General features: G+C 47.5%; 1 protein-coding gene across 1 annotated transcript; it reads right to left on the bottom strand.

The window, feature by feature from the left end:
• Nucleotides 1-2,116: 2,116 nt before the first annotated feature.
• LOC137534497 (uncharacterized) lies at nt 2,117-20,684 on the bottom strand. Its single transcript, XM_068256024.1, has 7 exons — nt 20,591-20,684; nt 8,139-8,263; nt 5,280-5,459; nt 5,071-5,194; nt 4,336-4,433; nt 4,114-4,222; nt 2,117-2,882 (listed from the first exon to the last, which is right to left on the bottom strand). The coding sequence occupies exons 2-7, from the start codon at nt 8,256-8,258 to the stop codon at nt 2,197-2,199; spliced, it is 1,317 nt and encodes a 438-aa protein (XP_068112125.1). The 5' UTR covers nt 8,259-8,263; nt 20,591-20,684; the 3' UTR covers nt 2,117-2,196.
• Between the last annotated feature and the right edge of the window lie 24 nt (nt 20,685-20,708).

The following is a 20,708-nucleotide window of genomic DNA, read 5'->3' as shown; positions in this document are numbered from 1 at the left end:
CTGTCTGCCAGCTGTCTGCACATCCCGTATAATCACAGGACATGTAAGAGAACAGGGAACAGTGAGTGGCTGTCTGGTTAGTAGGATGGACGCAATCGGGATCAGGGGGACTTGCTGAAGCTGCTCTGCTTCACTTTACTCTGCAACAGGGGGAGAAACAGGAGGAAGGCCATGGAAAGGGGGAGAGGAATGATGTCAGCCCCCCACCCCGCATCCCTCCGACTCCACCACCGCTAATCAGTCTGAGTTTAGAAGAGGAAGAGGCACAAGGAACCATATTACCAAAATTCAAAATTAGATGGATAATAGAGAAAGCAAGGGAATCCCAGAAGAATGTCTTCTTTTGCTTTATTGACTATTCAAATGCTTTTGACTGTGTAGCTCATGATAGACTGTAGCAGATTCTCAAGGAAATTGAGATACCAGGCCATCTCATTTGCCTTCTGAGGACTCTATACTCAAGCTATACGTTGTACCTCTATAGTGAGATCCCCATATGTTGTCATAACAACAAACAGCGATTTCACCCGAGCCTCCAAGAAGAATGGCTCCTGCCGTCTGGATCCCAGGGGAGGTGAACTAAAAATGCCCGCTGTGCTGCACTGTCTCTGCATACCTCCTGGTGGCTACCCTGAGTCAAGCTCGGGATTACCACTCTTGGCTTCTTTTTTTTTCACCCTGAGCCTGACACAGGGTTACCACCAAGGAGGTTGAACAGGTACCATCAAATAAACCGTCCTTCTGTAAACCCCACATACCTACAAAGCTTTTAGCCAGCAACAATAGAAAGCTTCTCTGATCACAGCCTGTGTGAAAAAAAATGCTTTGTTACACTTTTGTAACAGCTTGTGTCAGCATTGAAGCTAGAGCTGTACCATGTAGATAGGCTCCACTTCTCTGTCACCATTCAGAGAGGAATGTTTGTTTGTTTCTGTTTGTTTCTGCACCGCCCACAGCCGCTTTTACACAGATCATATGAGAACAGGTGAGAGATTTTTCAGCTACAGAGAATGGATCTGAAGAGAAGGAGGCTTACTTTATTCCTGTATTTGCAAGCGTTAAACCCCACTGTGTAATACAGAGAGAGAGAGAGACAGGTACAGCTTATTAGTTATTTACACACTATTTGAAGCTATATTTCTGTTGTCTATCATTCTGAAGAGATTCCAGTTACAGGATTACTGCTAGTGAGGACTGTTTCTGTATGCTGGTTGTGCTGGAGACAGTCCTCCATAGTAATACCCACAGTGAAAACTTTTCTCTGTAAATTTCATATTTTCTTTACATAAAAAATATAAAGATGAAAAAAACCTTTGTATTGCTATTTGCTAGTAATTACTGGAAATATACAGTATGTGGCATTTACAATTTTAGTTAACTTTCATAGTTGTCTGTTAAGGACAGGTTTGCTTCAATGTATGGAAAAGCTCTGCTGTTATCATAATAACATGGTAAAGAGCCTTTTAGACTGCCACATCCAACCTACATGGTAACAGCAAAAAAGTATTGAGATATTCATGCACTGTGAATCCCAGATGCAGGTAGAGAGGGCTGTTGTGCAATTTAGCGAGTGGATGGAGGAAGAAACCAAGGAAGTGGTGTATTTTGCCTATAAGGGGATTTATGACAGATTCTCCAGTGTGGCATATAGTATGCAGTCAGGAACATCTAGTTGTTTTTTCTTTCACATTTATTTACTCATGCTTGTAATCACTACAAAATTATATTTTTGTCACAGTACAAAACCACAAACAATGCATGTTTGGTCCATCACAGATGACTGGATCTACCATCATGATCTTTTACCAAAGGTGGTTTGTGTCATGATAGATTCAACCTCTGCATGGTCTAAGTCCAAGTGAAGCCTGGCAGCAAACCTTGGATTGTGTTGAGCAACTGTATGGAAAAAAGAGGGGCTTCATCTGTGAAGTTGTTCATGTGACACCAGATATAACTTCCTGGAGAAACTCTTCCCACATTCTGAACAAGAAAATGGCTTCACCCCTGTGTGAGTCCTCTGGTGGGTTACAAGGTTGGACTTCTGCTTGAAGCACTTTCCACACTCTGTACATGAATAAGGCATCTCCCCAGTGTGGTTCCTTTGGTGCTTGACCAGAACAGACTTATAGGCAAAACCTTTCCCACACTGAGGACATAAGTAAGGTTTCTCACCAGTGTGAACCCTCTCATGTCTCACTAGAGCCGATTTCTCTGTGAAACATTTTCCACACTCCGAACAGGCATACGGTTTCTCCCCTGTGTGGACCCTCTGATGCTTGACCACGTCAGACTTCTGGGTAAAACACCTCCCACAAAGTGAGCATGAGTAAGGCTTTTCCCCAGTATGAGTTCTGTGATGGATGGCCAGATGGGCCTTCTGTTTGAAAGATTTCCCACACTGAGAACAAGAGAACGGGTGGTCACCAGAGTGAATCCTCTCATGTTGTAGGAGGTTTGCTTTGTCAGTGAAACATTTCCCACAGAGAGAACATGAGTAAGGCTTTTCTCCCGTGTGGATTCTCTGATGGGTGACAAGGTGGGACTTCTGAATGAAAACTTTTCCACACTCTGAACAGGCATACGGATGGTCACCCGTCTGAGTAGTCTGATGGGAAATAAGCTTTCCATCTTTCTTGAAACATTATCATATGCCGAGAATTTGAACATGGAACCAACATTGTGCATGGTATGATGGATTATGGATGGAGCATGATCGGACAAGCTTCCTCCAAGCATACTGGGATCTGCAGTGAGACGTTCTGGCAGGAGATCTGGAGTAATGTCATCTCCCCTGGAAGAATCTCTCGTAAAGTCCTCTTTTGTTTTACCATCTAGGGAGATAAGAGAATGTTCCTCCGTGCAATTATCTCTATGGTGTCCATCTGGAGAAAATAAACAGGGTCAGTCAAATTTTAGGAGAGTACCCAATGATCAGAACCCAACGTTATATTCTAGGCTTTCTACCTGGTTCAAAAAGCCTGACTTGATAAAAATTGTACATTAGGTGGTGAATTTTTGCTACACCTGCCCAGGCCATACTGGACACTGCTAAAAGATTAGTAAGTTAGAGTTTGTGCTATTACAGACACACGTGCATGCACCCACTGCATTCTGCTGTTAGGAAACTTACTAAAAGCACAGCAAGCACAGTACAGCAAAGTCCCCATTATCTGGCAACCGGAAGTCTCAACTAACCAGCATGCCTGAAGGGATAACAGGGACTTTGTTTTGTGGGTGTTTGCAAGTAGTAAAATACTCACTGAGCCTCTAGCAACATCTTGCAGCCCTCCTAGAGGGCTCTTAGTGGCTTCTGGCATATGTTCACGGCTCCCGGCGTGTCCCAAGAACTGCAGAGGGCTGGTGACACTCTGGTTTCCGTGCACGGAGAATGCCAGAAAGCTGCTAGAATCAACAGGAAGGCTACAAGAAGTCGCTGGAGGCTTGGTAAGTATTTAGGGGGGAGGTTTGTGCTTTTTTGGTCGATTGCTCAAGCAACTGGCAAGCACTTGTATCCGGCATAAGGTGATCCCCACTGTTGCTGGATTGCTGGATACTAGGAACTCGCAGTCTCACAGCCGTGCGCGGTGGCTAGTAAAAATGGGCCCTTACAGTGAAGAACCTTTTTCTTAAAAGGCAAAAATGGTTTTCCTCCATATGCAGATCCTGTCCCCTTGTCCTTTGTAAAAGCCTATGGACAAAAATCTCATCTGCTAAGCTTTTATATTGCCCTCTGATGTATTGATACATGCTAGTTAGAGCTCCTCTAAGGTGTCTTTTCTACAGACTAAATAAGCCCAGTTTATCTATCCTTTTCTGGTAAGTGATACCTTCCATCCCTTAAGTAATTTTGTTGCTTGTCTCTGCACTTGCTCTAAATCTACATGGTCCCTCCCGTAATGTGGTGCAGTTTAAAGAAAGTAGGTGGTGATGGGAAACTTCAGTAACACTAGGTGAACCTAAGTCTATATGAATTGGTAAATGGCTAAAAACTAGACAACTCATTTCTGAACTTTGCCTTGTTCTATTTTAGGGTTTTATTGGACTTTTAGTACTCTAGTGGTCTCCAATGTTCTGCAGCCTGGAAAAATCAGGCAACGTCTATTTATTCCTCACCTGTGCTGATCTCTGGAAGAATTTCCTCCTCCTTACACATCTCATCACCCGTCACACACGTTTCCTCCTCGTCTACAGCTTCAACTTTAATAACAATCAGCTCTTCATCCTACGGGGAAAAACAGTTTAAATTAGAGGCCTAAGTCTGTTTGCACGTCTTCTCTACAATGTATGTAGGGTAAATGCAATGTTGAATCTACGCATATCCTTGGATTTGCGCACCTGATAATCTTGAGATTGGCTGCGATGTTCCTGGGCAGAGTCCCGGAAATAAAGGGGACTGGTAGACCTTTCCTTGAGATTTATGTTATTGGGACAATCTGTTGGAGACACAAGATAAGACAAATAACATTTATATTGTGCTTTAATCCTGGCAGACTCAATGTGCTTCAGCTGCAGCCACTAGGGCGCGCTTAGTAGACAGAAGTAGTGTTAGGGAGTCTAGCCCAAGGACTCCTTACTGAATAGATCCTGACTTACTGAACAGGACGAGCCAAGATTCAAACCCTGGTCTAATGTGTCAGAGGCAGAGCATTTAACCATTACACCCCCTCTGATACCTAACCCTTGCTAACCCCCCTATTAGTACCTAACCCTTAACAATCCCCCCACCTGTGCCTAACCCTAATCATCCTCCCTATGACCCCTAACCATCCCCCCAGCTGCAAACCAGACAATAATTGTGCCGCCTTCACCACTATAAAATAAAAAAATATCAGGCTCCACAGAAGTAACCGCAGTTTGCACAGCGGGTGGCCCCAGTGCCCAAATTTCCCTAATTTACTGATAAGAATATTGGCGCCTGTGAGGTGCCCAAAACTTCCATGGTGCCTCCGGTGCCCAAATTTCCAGTCCCCAGGAGACCGGCCTACTGTTGCTATATCTTTACATCAGGGAATGTCAGCATCTAATTAGTCACTCCACACTGCTCTGCAAGAAATGAAAATCTCCTCTTACCCAAAGAAGTAAGGAGTGGCTCATGCTCCATCATAACTTCCCTGTAGAGGTCCTTGTGTCCTTCTAAATACTGCCACTCTTCCATGGAGAAATAGAGAGTGACATCCTGACACCTTATGGGAACCTGACACACATAGAGATACGGTCACCATCCAAACACAATCCCTTGTGCTACTAAATAATATCCCATAATCCCCAGCACTGCTCACCTCTCCTGTCAGCAGCTCAATCATCTTGTTGATGACCTCTAGAATCGTCTTACTTTTTCTTTCAGATATTAATGATGGAGGAGTAAGCCCCAAGATCCTGCTCTTGCTCAATCCGGAAACATGCAGGTGGCTGCTGGACCCCACATGATCTCCAGATGACTTCTTTACTACAGTGCAATCCTGAACATTAAAAAAGTATTATTATTCAACACATATTAAATTGAAGCTCTACTTTCCAATATAAATCAACGTTCCAGAATACTTTATGTAAAGCTAACCTGAAGTGAAACTAAACCGAGATAAACAGTTGTATCCTCCATCCTAATCTTAAAAGATACCCGAAGTGACATGTGACATGATGAGATAGGCATGTATGTACAGTGCCAAACGCACAAATAACTATGCTGTGTTCCTTTTTCTCTTTCTCTGTCTGAAAGAATTATGTAAGCGGCTGACTCAGTCCTGACTCAGACAGGAAGTGACTTCAGTGACCCTCACTAATAAGAAATTCCAACTACAAAACACTTTCCTAGCAGAAAATGTCTTCTGAGAGCAAGAAAGAGATAAAAAAGGGAATTTCTTAACAGTGAGGGTCACAGTGTAGTCACTTGCTGTCGGAGTCAGAACTGAGTCAGCCACTTACATACGTGATCTTTCAGGCAGAGAAAGAAAAAAAGGAACACAGCCTAGTTATCTGTGTGCTAGGCACTGTACATACACATGTCTATCTCATCATGTCACGTCACTTCGGGTATCCTTTCAATTGGACTTTCCTGGATTCCCACAGTCTTAGGCCTTGTTCACATCATAAATCGCTGACGCCAGTGTTTTGCGATTGTGTGGACAATGTTTTTTAGTGCCTCACGGCGCTTACCTACTTGCTGCAATTTTTTTTTAATAGCGCTATTTTCTAAGTGCTTATGCAAAGCGAATTTGTTTTTACACTTCCTGACGCAAGTCAGGAAGTGAACTCTTTGACCCGGAAAAGAATAAATACAATGTATTTATTCTTTAAAGCACTTGGGAAATCGCTATACAAAGCAATTTTTCAAGCGCATTGCGATTTCCCCATACCTTTCATTGGCGCAAATTGCCCAAAAAATGGTACAGGCACCGCTTTGGTGAGCGGATCGAAATCGAACTGCTCAGATGTGAACATTCTCATAGGGAATCATTGCACAAACACTTTTAGGGTCAATTTAGAAAATCGCCGGCGCTTAAAAAATCCCAAAAGCTTGATTCACAAAAGCGTGATAACTGATAGCACGGCCGTGCTATGCAGTTACCACACAATGTGACGTGCGAAAGCTTTGCGCGTGTAAAGGCTTACGCCCGTGTGCTAACGATGGTTTGCGCGCAATCACGAGTTTAAAGGCGTATGTATTAGTACACCACTGGTGAGCTGGATGCAGGGTGAGCTGAGTGATAGCTGGTACATCTCAAGGCCAGGCATAAGCTTGACGCATTTCGGAAAAGAGACTTGAGATATACCAGTGATACATACATATGCACAGCTCTAATGAATACCCCTAGACAGTTAAGTATCCCACTTATGATAATGGGGGATGGATATATAATGTTTGTCTCTATCTTATTACATGTGCATTTTTTATACGTGTTTAAATACAAATTTGAAGATTTTATGTTTATGGTGACATGTGACCTTTCTTTTGATTAAAAATAACCTGAATACGCCGCACTATACTCCCATAGACCGCTATTACCAGTAAGATTAGCTGCATGCTTGTTTCAGGCGTGATTTAGACCCTACTCACCAGAAAGATCAGCAGGACTGCCAGGCAGCTGGTATTTTTAAAAGGCAATAAATAAGGCAGGTTCCATAGGTCTCACACCTCGAATTCCTTTTAAAAGCTAAAAATCCAAGCTTAAAATTATCATTATCTCAGATGACTCACAGCAGGTTTTTAATGTTTAAAGCTCAGTCTTGAACTATTAACCTGATTTATCTGTTCCCTGCACTCAAGACACTGTGACTCCCCAGAATTCTCCTCATCTTAAAAGAATCATCAGTCAAACTACCCGACCCCCCGCTCTACTTGCCTGGGGCCTCCTCCAGCCCCTGGCAGCCACTATGTCCCACGCCATATCTCCGTTCGCAGCCGCCGGCCTGGGGTCCCCGCCGGTGTAGAGTATGGCCTCCAGGTTGTTCTCTACTGCGCCTGCACGGGTGCCACTGTCAATACCTCCACGTGATCCGGATTGCGCGCACTACACTCCGGAACACGTGGAGGCGATTGACACCGGCACTCACGCAGGTGCAGTAACCTCTGCACTGGCGGGGACCCCAGGCCGGCAGCTGCGAGCAGAGATGTGGCGTGGGGCATAGCGGCTGCCAGGGGCTGGAGGAAGCCCCGGGTAAGCGGAGCGGGGGGGGGGGGGTAGGATAGTTTGATTGATGATTCCTTTAACTATTCATTCAGGTCTGTGTTTTATTACTAGAGATAAAAGTTATGTCATCTGAAACTCTCAGAATCCTCCTCATCTCACCTCTCCAGTCAGGTCCCTAGTGGCACAGCAATAGTGGATGCAGAGGTTGCAACCGCACTGGGGCCGCTGGACCAGAGGGGCTCCAAGGGTCCCTCCCTCAACTGCAGTATAAGCTCTTTATGGATCCTGTGCTGGTAATAGTTACTTCTATAGATACTTTGAATAGTAGTAGTAGTAAAACTTGCCCAATGCAAGTTTTGGTGTGCCTTATCAATTGTTATATATAAAGTGCTTGGGTGGCCCGATGTAGAACTTGTACATGGGGCCCATAGCTTCTTAGCTACAACACTGCAGATCTCTGTTTTATTACTAGAGATAAGTGATGTCATGTGACACTCCCAGCATCCTCACCTCTCCGATCAGCAGGCATATGATCTCCAGGGTGAGCTGTAATATCCTTTTGTCTTTGTCCATCTTCAATCTTGAATCCTGTAAGGGTCTTGGCTTTGTGGAGGAAGGACTCACCATCATGAGACCTACAGAGGTGTGAATTAGTAAAAATACCCAAACACTATAGATAGCCTGATACATTTAAAACAAAGAAAAAATTCATAAAGCATAAGGCTACTTACACACAAAGACGTTGCGTTTTAGGGAACAATATGGTCGCATAACGTGCCCCTAATGCAACGCCTGCTGGTGCGGGAGAGGACGTTAGAGTGAGCCGCGTAAGGCGGCTCTATCCGCATAAGGTCTCCCAGAGTGGCGCTGATTGGCCGGCGGGACCACGTGATGCGGAGCGAGATACTCCGCATCACGTGGTCCCGCCGGCCAATCAGCGGCCGCCAGTGCAGTGCATATTAAGTAGCCATGTGCGCGGCTACTGTAGCGGCATCTCCCCGCTTCCTCTCCGCCCCCCACTGAGCATGTGCAAACAGTCTAACGAACGCACAGCATGCTGCACTTTCACTACAACGTGCAGCGTTACATGTAACGCAACGTGGGCACTGTGAACAGCCCACTTGTGTGCTGTGCGTTGGGGGCGTTACAGGCTGCACTAACGTGCGCCTGTAACGTCCCACTGTGAAAGCAGCCTTAAAGTATCTCTCAAATTAAATTAAATCAAATTAAATCTCAACTCGTTTTTTTCCCAGTATCTCAAGTGTTACCTGGTTCAAACTTTCAGACATCCGAACCAGTAATTGATGGCTGCTAACTACACTTACTACACTGGTGTCACTGTTGCTACATTACAAAGCATGAAAGGCAGCACAGTGGCGTAGAGGTTAGTGCTTTCACCTTGCAGTGATGGGTCCCCGGTTCGAACCCCAGCTAGGTCAACATTAGAGTTGGGGCCGAACCTCCGATTTTAGGTTCGCGAACCGGGTTCGCGAACTTTCGCGGAACGTTCGGTTCGCGTTAAAGTTCGCGAACCGCAATAGACTTCAATGGGGATGCGAACTTTGAAAAAAAAAAAATTATGCTGGCCACAAAAGTGATGGAAAAGATGTTTCAAGGGGTCTAACACCTGGAGGGCGGCATGGCGGAGTGGGATACACGCCAAAAGTCCCCGGGAAAAATCTGGATTTGACACAAAGCAGCGTTTTAAGGGCAGAAATCACATTGAATGCTAAATGACAGGCCTAAAGTGCTTTAAAACATCTTGCATGTGTATACATCAATCAGGTAGTGTAATTAAGGTACTGCTTCACACTGACACACCAAACTCACCGTGTAACACACCGCAAACAGCTGTTTGTGTAGTGACGGCCGTGCTGGACTGGTGCGCACCATGGCGAGAGTGCAGGTTTTGGTGGCTTTACAGCCCATATGGTCGCCTGGCTGATGTAGCTGAATGACAGAACAGTGACTGTCCAGCTGATCAAATTTGGTCTGACCACAATGAAGCAACGACCTTATTATCTTTTGTGTAGAGATGGGACGACGAATCCGGCGAATCCACGAATCCCTCGAATATTGGGAAATATTCGAGATTCGTGGATTCGAATCCCGACGCCATTTTCCACTTTACGAATCCGCCGAATCCCGACGCTGCATCGCCGCGCATCCGCCGCTCGCACTCGTCCTCCTCCGACCCGCGCCTCCTCCGCCCGGCCGCCCGCATACTTTGTATCAACTCACCCGTCCAGTGGAGCGCAGACAGAGCGGCAGACCTCTCGCTGACTTCCTGGTTCCCTCTAGTGACGGCTTTTACAATGACGTCATCAGTAAAAGCCGGTCCGGCCACTAGAGGGAACCGAGAAGGAAGGAAGAGGTCTGCCGCTCTGTCTGCGCTCCACTGGACATGTAAGTTGATACTTATGCAGGGGTGAGCGAGGAGGCACAGGGGACGGAGGAGGCCATGGGGGTGAGCGACACCTACCTACCTACCTACCTACCTACCTACCTACCTACCACTTTACCTACCTACCTGCCACTATACCTACCTAAAGGCCCCCTATACGTACCTACCTACCGGGCACTATACCTACAGGCCCCTATACCTACCTAAAGGCCCCCTATACTACCTACCTACCAACCACTATACCTACCTACCTACAGGCCCCTATACCTACCTAAAGGCCCCCTATATGTACCTACCTACCTAAAGGCCCCTATACCTACCTAAAGGCCTCTATACCTACCTACCTAAAGGCCCCCTATACGTGCCTACCTACCTAAAGGCCCCTATACCTACCTACCTAAAGGCCCCTATACCTACCTACCTATTTACCTACCTATACTTAAGGCCTTATACCCTGCTACCTATACTGAAGGTCCCTTTAACTACCTACCTACCTACAGGACACTATACCTACCTACCTACCGGCCACTATACCTACCTACCTACCTACAGGCCACTATACCTACCTAAAGGCCCCCTATACGTACCTACCTACCTACCTACCTACCTAAAGGCCCCTATACCTACCTTCCTACCTAAAGGCCCCTATACTTACCTACCTACCTACCTAAAGGCCCCTATACCTACCTACAGGCCTCTATACCTACCTACCTACTTAAAGGCCCCCTATACGTGCCTACCTACCTAAAGGCCCCTATACCTACCTACCTAAAGGCCCCTATACCTACCTACCTACATACCTACCTATACTTAAGGCCCTATACCCTGCTACATATACTGAAGGTCCCTTTAACTACCTACCTACCTACAGGACACTATACCTACCTACCTACCGGCCACTATACTTACCTACCTACCTACAGGCCACTATACCTACCTAAAGGCCCCCTATACGTACCTACCTACCTACCTAAAGGCCCCTATACCTACCTACCTAAAGGCCCCTATACCTACCTACCTACATACCTACCTATACTTAAGGCCCTATACCCTGCTACCTATACTGAAGGTCCCTTTACCTACCTAAAGGCCCCTATACCTACCTACATACCTACCTATACTTAAGGCCTCTATATACCCTGTTAACTATACTGAAGGCCCTATACCCTGCTACCTATACTGAAGGTCCCTTTACCTACCTAAAGGCCCCTATACCTACCTACATACCTACCTATACTTAAGGCCTCTATATACCCTGCTACCTATACTGAAGGCCCATATACCCTGCTACCTATACTGAAGGCCCCTATACCCTGCTACCTATACTGAAGGCCTATATACCCTGCTACCTATACTGAAAGCCCATATACCCTGCTACCTATACTGAAGGCCCATATACCCTGCTACCTATACTGAAGGCCCATATACCCTGCTACCTATACTGAAGGCCCATATACCCTGCTACCTATCAGAGGCGGGACAAGGTCCTCCAGCACCCAAGGCTGAGACACCAAAGTGCGCCCCTCCATCCCTCCCCCCCAGCCATCACACACTGATTGCTATTAGACTAAGAGGTGCCACAGGGCCCACAACCTCCCCAACACCTTAATATCTAGTTATCTGGCTTGCAGTCACTGCTATGTATCCCCTTGTCTTATTTCTTTCTGCTTCAAACACAATTAGGAATGACAGCTAAATGAATTGTGCGCCCCCTCCTACACTGCGCCCTGAGGCTGGAGCCTCTCCAGCCTATGCCTCGGCCCGGCCCTGCTACCTATACTGAAGGCACATATACCTTGCTACCTATACTGAAGGCCTATATACCCTGCTACCTATACTGAAGGCACATATACCCTGCTATCTATACTGAAGGCCCCTATACCCTGCTACCTATACTGAAGACCCATATACCCTGCTACCTATACTGAAGGCCCATATACCCTGCTACCTATACTGAAGGCACATATACCCTGCTACCTATACTGAAGGCACATATACCCTGCTACCTATACTGAAGGCACATATACCCTGCTACCTATACTGAAGGCACATATACCCTGCTACCTATACTGAAGGCACATATACCCTGCTACCTATACTGAAGGCCTATATACCCTGCTACCTATACTGAAGGCCCATATACCTTGCTACCTATACTGAAAGCTACCAATATTGAAGGCACCCATACCTAGCTAGCTATACTGAAGGCACCTTTACCTCGCTACCTATACTGCGGGCAACTATACCACGGATCGCACAATTCGTATGTGCAGGATTCGTTAGATTCGGGATTCGAAAGGTTCGAGATATTCGAGAACCTTTTTAGATTCGGATCCGGATTCGGATTCGAAGAAATTGTGGATTCGTCCCATCCCTACTTTTGTGTGCCCCCCGAGACACTCATCTAGGCGCCGGTCATTGCTTCATTGTGATACGCAAGCCCCTTCACCACGGCAAGGTAATGATCACGAAGGGGAATGGGCGCATGTACATGCCTTTTCTTTTGTTGTTGCAGCTGCCCGCAGTGCAGCCAGAAAAATTAGGCAGTCATGTACACGCACCAGAAAAATTATTACATTGGCCGCTGCTAGCAGCGGCCTAAAAAATTCAGCAATCCGCCTGGAGTCCCGGACCCTGTTGGTGGTGGCGGAGAAGGTAGTCAAGCGGCCTGCAGGCAGACATGCTGTGTGGAGGGACTGGGAGCGACTTAGTCTTCTAGAGGCAGGCCAGGCAGCCAGTCACACGGCGTGCAGGCAGAGATGCTGTGTGTGCGGGGACTGACTTAGTCTTGGGGCGAGCAGCAGCCCTCCGGGATCCATGCCTCATTCATTTTGATAAAGGTGAGGTACTTAACACTTTTGTGACTTAGGCGACTTCTCTTCTCAGTGACAATGCCTCCAGCTGCGCTGAAGGTCCTTTCTGACAGGACGCTTGCGGCAGGGCAGGAGAGAAGTTGGATGGCAAATTGGGACAGCTCTGGCCACAGGTCAAGCCTGCGCACCCAGTAGTTCAAGGGTTCCTCATCGCTGTTCACAGCAGTGTCTACATCCACACTTAAGGCCAGGTAGTTGGCTACCTGCCGTTCCAGGCGTTGGTGGAGGGTGGATCCGGAAGGGCTACGGCGAGGCGTTAGACTAAAGAACGTCCGCATGTCCGACATCACCATGAGATCGCTGGAGCGTCCTGTCTTTGACTGCGTGGACACGGGAGGAGGATTAGTGGCAGTGGTACCTTGCTGGCGTTGTGCTGTCACATCACCCTTAAAGGCATTGTAAAGCATAGTTGACAGCTGGTTCTGCATGTGCTGCATCCTTTCCACCTTCAGGTGAGTTGGTAACAGGTCCGCCACTTTGTGCCTGTACCGAGGGTCTAGTAGTGTGGCCACCCAGTACAGCTCATTCCCCTTGAGGTTTTTTATACAGGGGTCCCTCAACAGGCAGGACAGCATAAAAGACGACATCTGCACAAAGTCGGATCCAGTACCCTCCATCTCCTCTTGCTCTTCCTCAGTGACGTCACGTAAGTCAACCTCCTCCCCCCAGCCGCGAACAATACCACGGGAAGGTTGAGCAGCACAAGCCCCCTGCGACGCCTGCTGCGGGTGTTCTCCTGACGCCGTCCCCTCCTCCTCCCCCAAAGAAACACCTTGCTCATCATCCTCTGAGTCTGACTCATCTTCTGCACACGACTTCTCTTCTTCCTCCTCCTCCCCCCTCTGTGCTGCCGCAGGTGTTGAGGAAACAGCTGGGTCTGATGAAAATTGGTCCCATGCCTGTTCCTGCCGTAACGGTTCCTGGTCACGCTCATTCGCAGCTTCATCCGCCACTCTACGCACAGCACGCTCCAAGAAGTAAGCGTAGGGAATTAAGTCGCTGATGGTGCCCTCACTGCGGCTCACCAGGTTGGTCACCTCCTCAAACGGCCGCATGAGCCTGCATGCATTTTTCATCAGTGTCCAGTTGTCGGGCCAGAACATCCCCATCTTCCCAGACTGTTTCATTCTACTGTAGTTGTAGAGGTACTGGGTGACTGCTTTCTTCTGTTCTAGCAGGCGGGAGAACATGAGCAGGGTCGAATTCCAGCGAGTCGGGCTATCGCAAATGAGGCGTCTCACCGGCATGTTGTTTTTCCGCTGAATTTCCGCAAAGCGTGCCATGGCTGTGTAAGACCGCCTCAAATGCCAACAGAACTTCCTGGCCTGCTTCAGGACATCCGCTAAGCCAGGGTACTTTGCCACAAATCTTTGAACAACTAGATTCATGACATGTGCCATGCAGGGTATGTGTGTCAGCTTCCCCATATGCAAAGCGGCAAGCAGATTGCTGCCGTTGTCGCACACCACATTGCCTATCTCCAGGTGGTGCGGGGTCAGCCACTCATCCACCTGTTTCTTAAAAGCAGCCAGGAGAGCTGCTCCAGTGTGACTCTCCGCTTTGAGACAAGACATGTCTAAGATGGCGTGACACCGTCGTACCTGGCATGCAGCATAGGCCCTGCGGAGCTGGGGCTGTGTAGCTGGAGAGGAGAACTGCCACTCAGCCAAGGAGGAGGAGGACAGCGAAGAGCATGTAGCAGGAGGAGAGGAGGTGGCAGGAGGCCTGCCTGCAAGCCATGGAGGTGTCACAATTTGGTCCGCTGCGCCCTGCTTGCCATCGTTCACCACCAGGTTGACCCAATGGGCTGTGTACGTAATGTAGCGGCCCTGCCCGTGCTTGGCAGACCAGGCATCCGTGGTCAGGTGTACCCTTGACCCAACGCTCTTCACAAGAGATGACACCACTTGCCTCTCAACTTCACGGTGCAGTTGGGGTATGGCCTTTCTCGAAAAATAAGTGCGGCCTGGCATCTTCCACTGCGGTGTTCCGATGGCCACAAATTTACGGAAGGCCTCAGAGTCCACCAGCCGGTATGGTAACAGCTGGCAAGCTAACAGTTCCGCCACGCCGGCTGTCAGACGCCGGGCAAGGGGGTGACTGGCCGAAATTGGCTTCTTCCGCTCAAACATTTCCTTCACGGACACCTGACTGCTGCTGTGGGCAGAGGAGCAGGAAGCGCTCAAGGGCAGAGGCGGAGTGGAGGAGGGTGCCTGTGAAGGTGGAAGGGAGAAAGCGGCAGAAGCAGATGATGCACCTGAAGGAGGAAGAGGAGAAGGAGGGTGACTTTTCTTTTGTGTGCTGCTGCTGCTTTTGCTCAGGTGGCCATCCCATTGCTGTTTGTGCCTTTTCTCCAGGTGCCTTCGTAAGGCACTTGTCCCTACATGAGTGTTGGCCTTTCCACGGCTCAGTTTTTGTTGGCAGAGCGAACAGATGGCTTTGGTCCGATCTGAGGCACACACATTAAAAAATTTCCACACCGCTGAGCCACCCTGGGATGTGGGCACTATGGGGACCTCAGCAGCTGATGCTGAAGGGCAAGTTGGCTGGCTGTACATAGGTGGCGATACATGGTGCCGGACACTGCCACCAGCTGTTTCTGACGAAGAGCTGCCCCAGCTTCTTTCAGCAACTTCTCTCCTCCTACTACTCTCTGACTCCCCCTCTGAACTGTCCCCCTCTTCATCTCCTCTATTGGGAACATACAGAGGATCCCTATCATCGTCATCATCGTAATCATCCTGCCCAGCTTCGCTTGCCTCAGACAAATCCAAACATGCACCATCAGTAGGTCCTTCATCCTCCTTACACGTTACATCCATAGTGTTGCCGCGTAACTCAGACATATGAGCTGGTGAAAATTCATCTGGTTGTAACAACAATGGCTGTGCATCAGTGATTTCAACACTAAATAATTCTTGCGAAGTGTCAAATGCAGCGGAAGTGGTGCTAGTAGTAGCGCTGGTGGCTGAGCAAGATGAGGTGTTCTGTGTCGCTAAATACTCAACCGCGTCCTGACAATCTTGGGAGGTGATGGGACGTGCCTTCTTCCGAGCACTGTACTGTGGGCCAGGTCCACACGAAATTACATTTACACGACCTCGCGCAGACCTGCCGGGTGGCCTTCCTCTGGCTCTGGCACTACCTCTTCCTCTACCTGTTTTGTCCATATCGGGTATGCACGGAGTGGTATATCACACTGCGTGCACTCACGTAGGTAGGTGGGTTCACTTAACTGCACAGGTATGCGCACTGATGCGGTGGGTTCACTGAACAGAACAGGTATACAGTGGCGGGTTCACAGAACAGGTATGCAGTGGCAGGTTCACTGAACAGAACAGGTATGCAGTGGCGGGTTCACTGAACAGTACAGGTATACAGTGGCGGGTTCACTGAACACAACAGGTATGCAGTGGCGGGTTCACTGAACAGAACAGGTATACAGTAGCGGGTCCACTGAACAGAACAGGTATGCAGTGGCGGGTTCACTGAACAGAACGGGTATACAGTGGCGGGTTCACTGAACACAACAGGTATGCAGTGGCGGGTTCACTGAATAGAACAGGTATACAGTAGTGGGTCCACTGAACAGAACAGGTATGCAGTGGCGGGTTCACTGAACAGTACAGGTATACAGTGGCGGGTTCACTGAACACAACAGGTATGCAGTGGCGGGTTCACTGAACAGTACAGGTATACAGTGGCGGGTTCACTGAACACAACAGGTATACAGTAGCGGGTCCACTGAACAGAACAGGTATGCAGTGGCAGGTTCACTGAACAGAACAGGTATGCAGTGGCGGGTTCACTGAACAGTACAGGTATACAGTGGCGGGTTCACTGAACACAACAGGTATGCAGTGGCGGGTTCACTGAACAGAACAGGTATACAGTAGCGGGTCCACTGAACAGAACAGGTATGCAGTGGCGGGTTCACTGAACACAACAGGTATGCAGTGGCGGGTTCACTGAACAGAACAGGTATACAGTAGCGGGTCCACTGAACAGAACACTTATGCAGTGGCGGGTTCACTGAACAGTACAGGTATACAGTGGCGGGTTCACTGAACACAACAGGTATGCAGTGGCGGGTTCACAGAACAGGTATACAGTAGCGGGTCCACTGAACAGTACAGGTATACAGTGGCGGGTTCACAGAACAGGTATGCAGTGGCGGGTTCACTGAACAGTACAGGTATACAGTGGCGGGTTCACTGAACACAACAGGTATGCAGTGGCGGGTTCACTGAACAGAACAGGTATACAGTAGCGGGTCCACTGAACAGAACAGGTATGCAGTGGCGGGTTCACTGAACAGAACAGGTATACAGTGGCAGGTTCACTGAACAGAACAGGTATGCAGTGGCGGGTTCACTGAACAGAACAGGTATACAGTAGCGGGTCCACTGAACAGTACAGGTATACAGTGGCGGGTTCACTGAACAGAACAGGTATACAGTAGCGGGTCCACTGAACAGAACAGGTATGCAGTGGCGGGTTCACATAACAGGTATGCAGTGGCAGGTTCACTGAACACAACAGGTATTCAGTGGCGGGTTCACTGAACAGGTATACAGTGGCGGGTCCACTGAACAGAACAGGTATGCAGTGGCAGGTTCACTGAACACAACAGGTATGCAGTGGTGGGTTCACTGAACAGGTATGCAGTGGTGGGTTCACAGAACAGGTATGCAGTGGTGGGTACACAGAACAGGTATGCAGTGGCAGGTTCACTGAACAGGTATGCAGTGGTGGGTTCACTGAACAGGTATGCAGTGGTGGGTTCACAGTACAGGTATGCAGTGGTGGGTTCACAGAACAGGTATGCAGTGGTGGGTTCACTGAACAGGTATGCAGTGGTGGGTTCACAGTACAGGTATGCAGTGGTGGGTTCACAGAACAGGTATGCAGCCAGGAACAAGCTAAGCCTAACTAATCTTTCCCTATGAGAGACAGTCTGCAGCAGTTCGCCCTACTCTCACTAATGCAGGCACACGAGTGACCGTAATGGCCGCCGCTGCCTGCCTAATATAAGGGGGGTGGGACTCCAGGGGCTAGTGTAGCCTAATTGGCTACACTGGGCCTGCTGACTGTGATGTAGAGGGTCAAAGTTGACCCTCCATGTGCATTATGGGGCGAACCGAATTTCCGCAAAGGTTCGCCTGCGGGACGCGAACGCGAACCACGGAAGTTCGCATGGAACCGTTCGCAGGCGAACCGTTCGGCCCAACTCTAGTCAACATCTGCAAGTAGTTTGTATGTTCTCCCCGTGTCTGCATGGGTTTCCTCTGTGCAGTCCGGTTTCCTCCCATGTCTCCAAAACATATAGATAAGTTAATTGGCTTCCCCCCTAAATTGGCCCTAGACTATGATACATATATAGAGACATATGACTATGGTAGAGACTAGATTGTGAGCCCCTCTGTGGGACAGTCAGTAACAAGATAATATGCTCTGTACAGTGCTGCGTAATATGTTGGTGCTATAAAAATACTTAAAGTAAATATTAAATGATGGGAGCTAATATCTAGAGAGCAGTTGTTGGTTTCTTATGAGCCAGAACTAAGCAACTCCACTCAAAGACAAGTGTAATATGCTGCAGTCTAACAGCCATTTCTCACTACCAGCCTGAAGCACATGTAGGGCCTTCCTGTTGACTGCACACATAATACCCCCTCTAGATTGTTGTTGCATTGAAAAGCATGGCAACTGGTATCATTTGGCCTAATCAATCAAGCTAGATTTTGGGATCTTTCATTCAAAAAGGCCTTGTCACATTTTCACTTTTTATTTACAGAACCAAGTTTTGTCAAATAAGACAATTTACCTTAGTCTGGGTGCATTCCTCATCGTAAAAACAATGGGGTTTATATAATAATCCAGAGAACATAAGTGATCCAGCAAAACTCAGCTGGACTTTTTTTCTAAATTACAACCCTTACCTTTTACCATTTAACCTATTACCCACTGTGCGAGCTCTGGCGCTGACGACTATACTTGCAAAGTCCTGTGGTCAGTAATCAACAATGTTCTCCCCAGGCTCTTTTAGCCGGGTGCTTCACCCGGCTAGTTTTGGTCAGCACTCGGCTGTCATCGGCTCACTTCCTCTTATTCTGTAAGCAGAGTTGCACACAGAAGCACCGGCCCTGCATTCTCTCATCTTGCCCCACCCGGCTACTTTTTCATGCCATCCAGCTACTATTTCATGCCACCGGCTGGAAAAAAATTCTGGGGAGAACACTGATCAATTGACTCGGACATGGACAGATATTAATAGCAAAAATAATCTGCTATCTCTCCTGCCTTTCTACACTGCGCTCTAGTGGTCAATTCATGTTTTTCACTGCCCATCTATGTTCATGCCTGTACTACTCCATAACATTTGCACTAATGTATCTATGCTCATAGCTGTTAAATCGCACTACTTCCAAGCCTTTGTGTACAAAGAACAACTACAGTTGTGGCTCCTGTTGTACTTGGCAAATAAAGCCGATTCTAAATTCTTCTCATTATAATAAATAAACGTAGGTATAGTAAACATTTGGATATAATAAACTACCTCTCCAGGTCCCAGCCAATCTCCATTATAAGTTTATCGGAGCAACGCCTGGTAATGTTAAACCCGGATAAAATAAAACTTCTGTTATAGCAAACAAGTTTTTTGGCCCCTATGTGACACTGAGTCTGGATGTAGTAAAAAGTGGGCGGTGTACGCGTCATATGCCAGTGTGAAACCCATGGTCTGCTGCTCTCTGCAGGCTGGTGCTGCAAGTCTGGCCTGCTGAGGTATCGGAGCCACTCACAGGAAGCGAGTGGCTGCCTCTGTTCAGTGATGGCTGCAAATTTTAAGGAGCCCTGCATACTGTACCAGCAATATGTCCAGCATGGCTATGAAGCCTTAAGGTATACTTAACCTTGTATTCCACGCCAAATATACAAGTACTTGTACTGTGTCTCCAATGGGAGGACAGAGTTATTTCTTTGAAGCAGAGAATGTACCAAGGCATGCAGGGCCATGTCTAGGACAATTTCTGATATAGTAAACCAATTTTCCCGTTCCCTTGGAGTTTACTATAACAAGATATTCCTATACAGCTTCCTGAAGGCTAATAACTGCTATTATACCACACTTGATACCATCACAGCAGATGATAAGCACTGGAAGGATGTTTATTCTAGTTTTCATGCAGTTTTGCAATGATGCACAACTGCAACCCCAGGCACTGCTTGCCCTTAATTACCTATACCTGGGATATATACAATGATAACTATTAGCACTCGAAAATAGATAAAGAACAGCAACTTGTGACACAGACAGTAATAAAAACCATTGACTTTCAGCAGTGGAGTCAGAGTCCTAGTGACCGCAGGTAGTGGCAAGTAGGTAATGAAAAACTAATGGCAGATAGTGGCAACAGTTTGTGATGCCAGTCAGTGACATAGTGACACTAGGTAGTAATAGGCATTATTTCTTCTGTATCTTTTTGTTAAACTCTGTGAATTTGTAGAACCTCAGATAATCATCCAAGTTGGATCAAATTATTATATCCTCTATTGCCCCTTTTAAAATAAAATTCACATTCAGACTATTGTCTTCCACTACTCACTTCAAACATTTTCCTGCAGACAGACATCAGATTTTCAATGCACAGATAATACCAGAAGGGTACTGTGAACTTTCTTACCCTATATATTCAAATTAGCTCTTCTCCAGCTTCATTATTCTCCTTGCCCAGGAAAATATCTTGTACTTCCTGTCTGTGGCTTGTAAACTTCCGGTCTGTGCGTTCCACAGTTTCCACG

Source organism: Hyperolius riggenbachi, chromosome 10 (genome assembly GCF_040937935.1).
Source record: "Hyperolius riggenbachi isolate aHypRig1 chromosome 10, aHypRig1.pri, whole genome shotgun sequence".
NCBI classification, from domain to species: domain Eukaryota; kingdom Metazoa; phylum Chordata; class Amphibia; order Anura; family Hyperoliidae; genus Hyperolius; species Hyperolius riggenbachi.
This window is presented reverse-complemented; position numbering and strand designations above follow the sequence as displayed.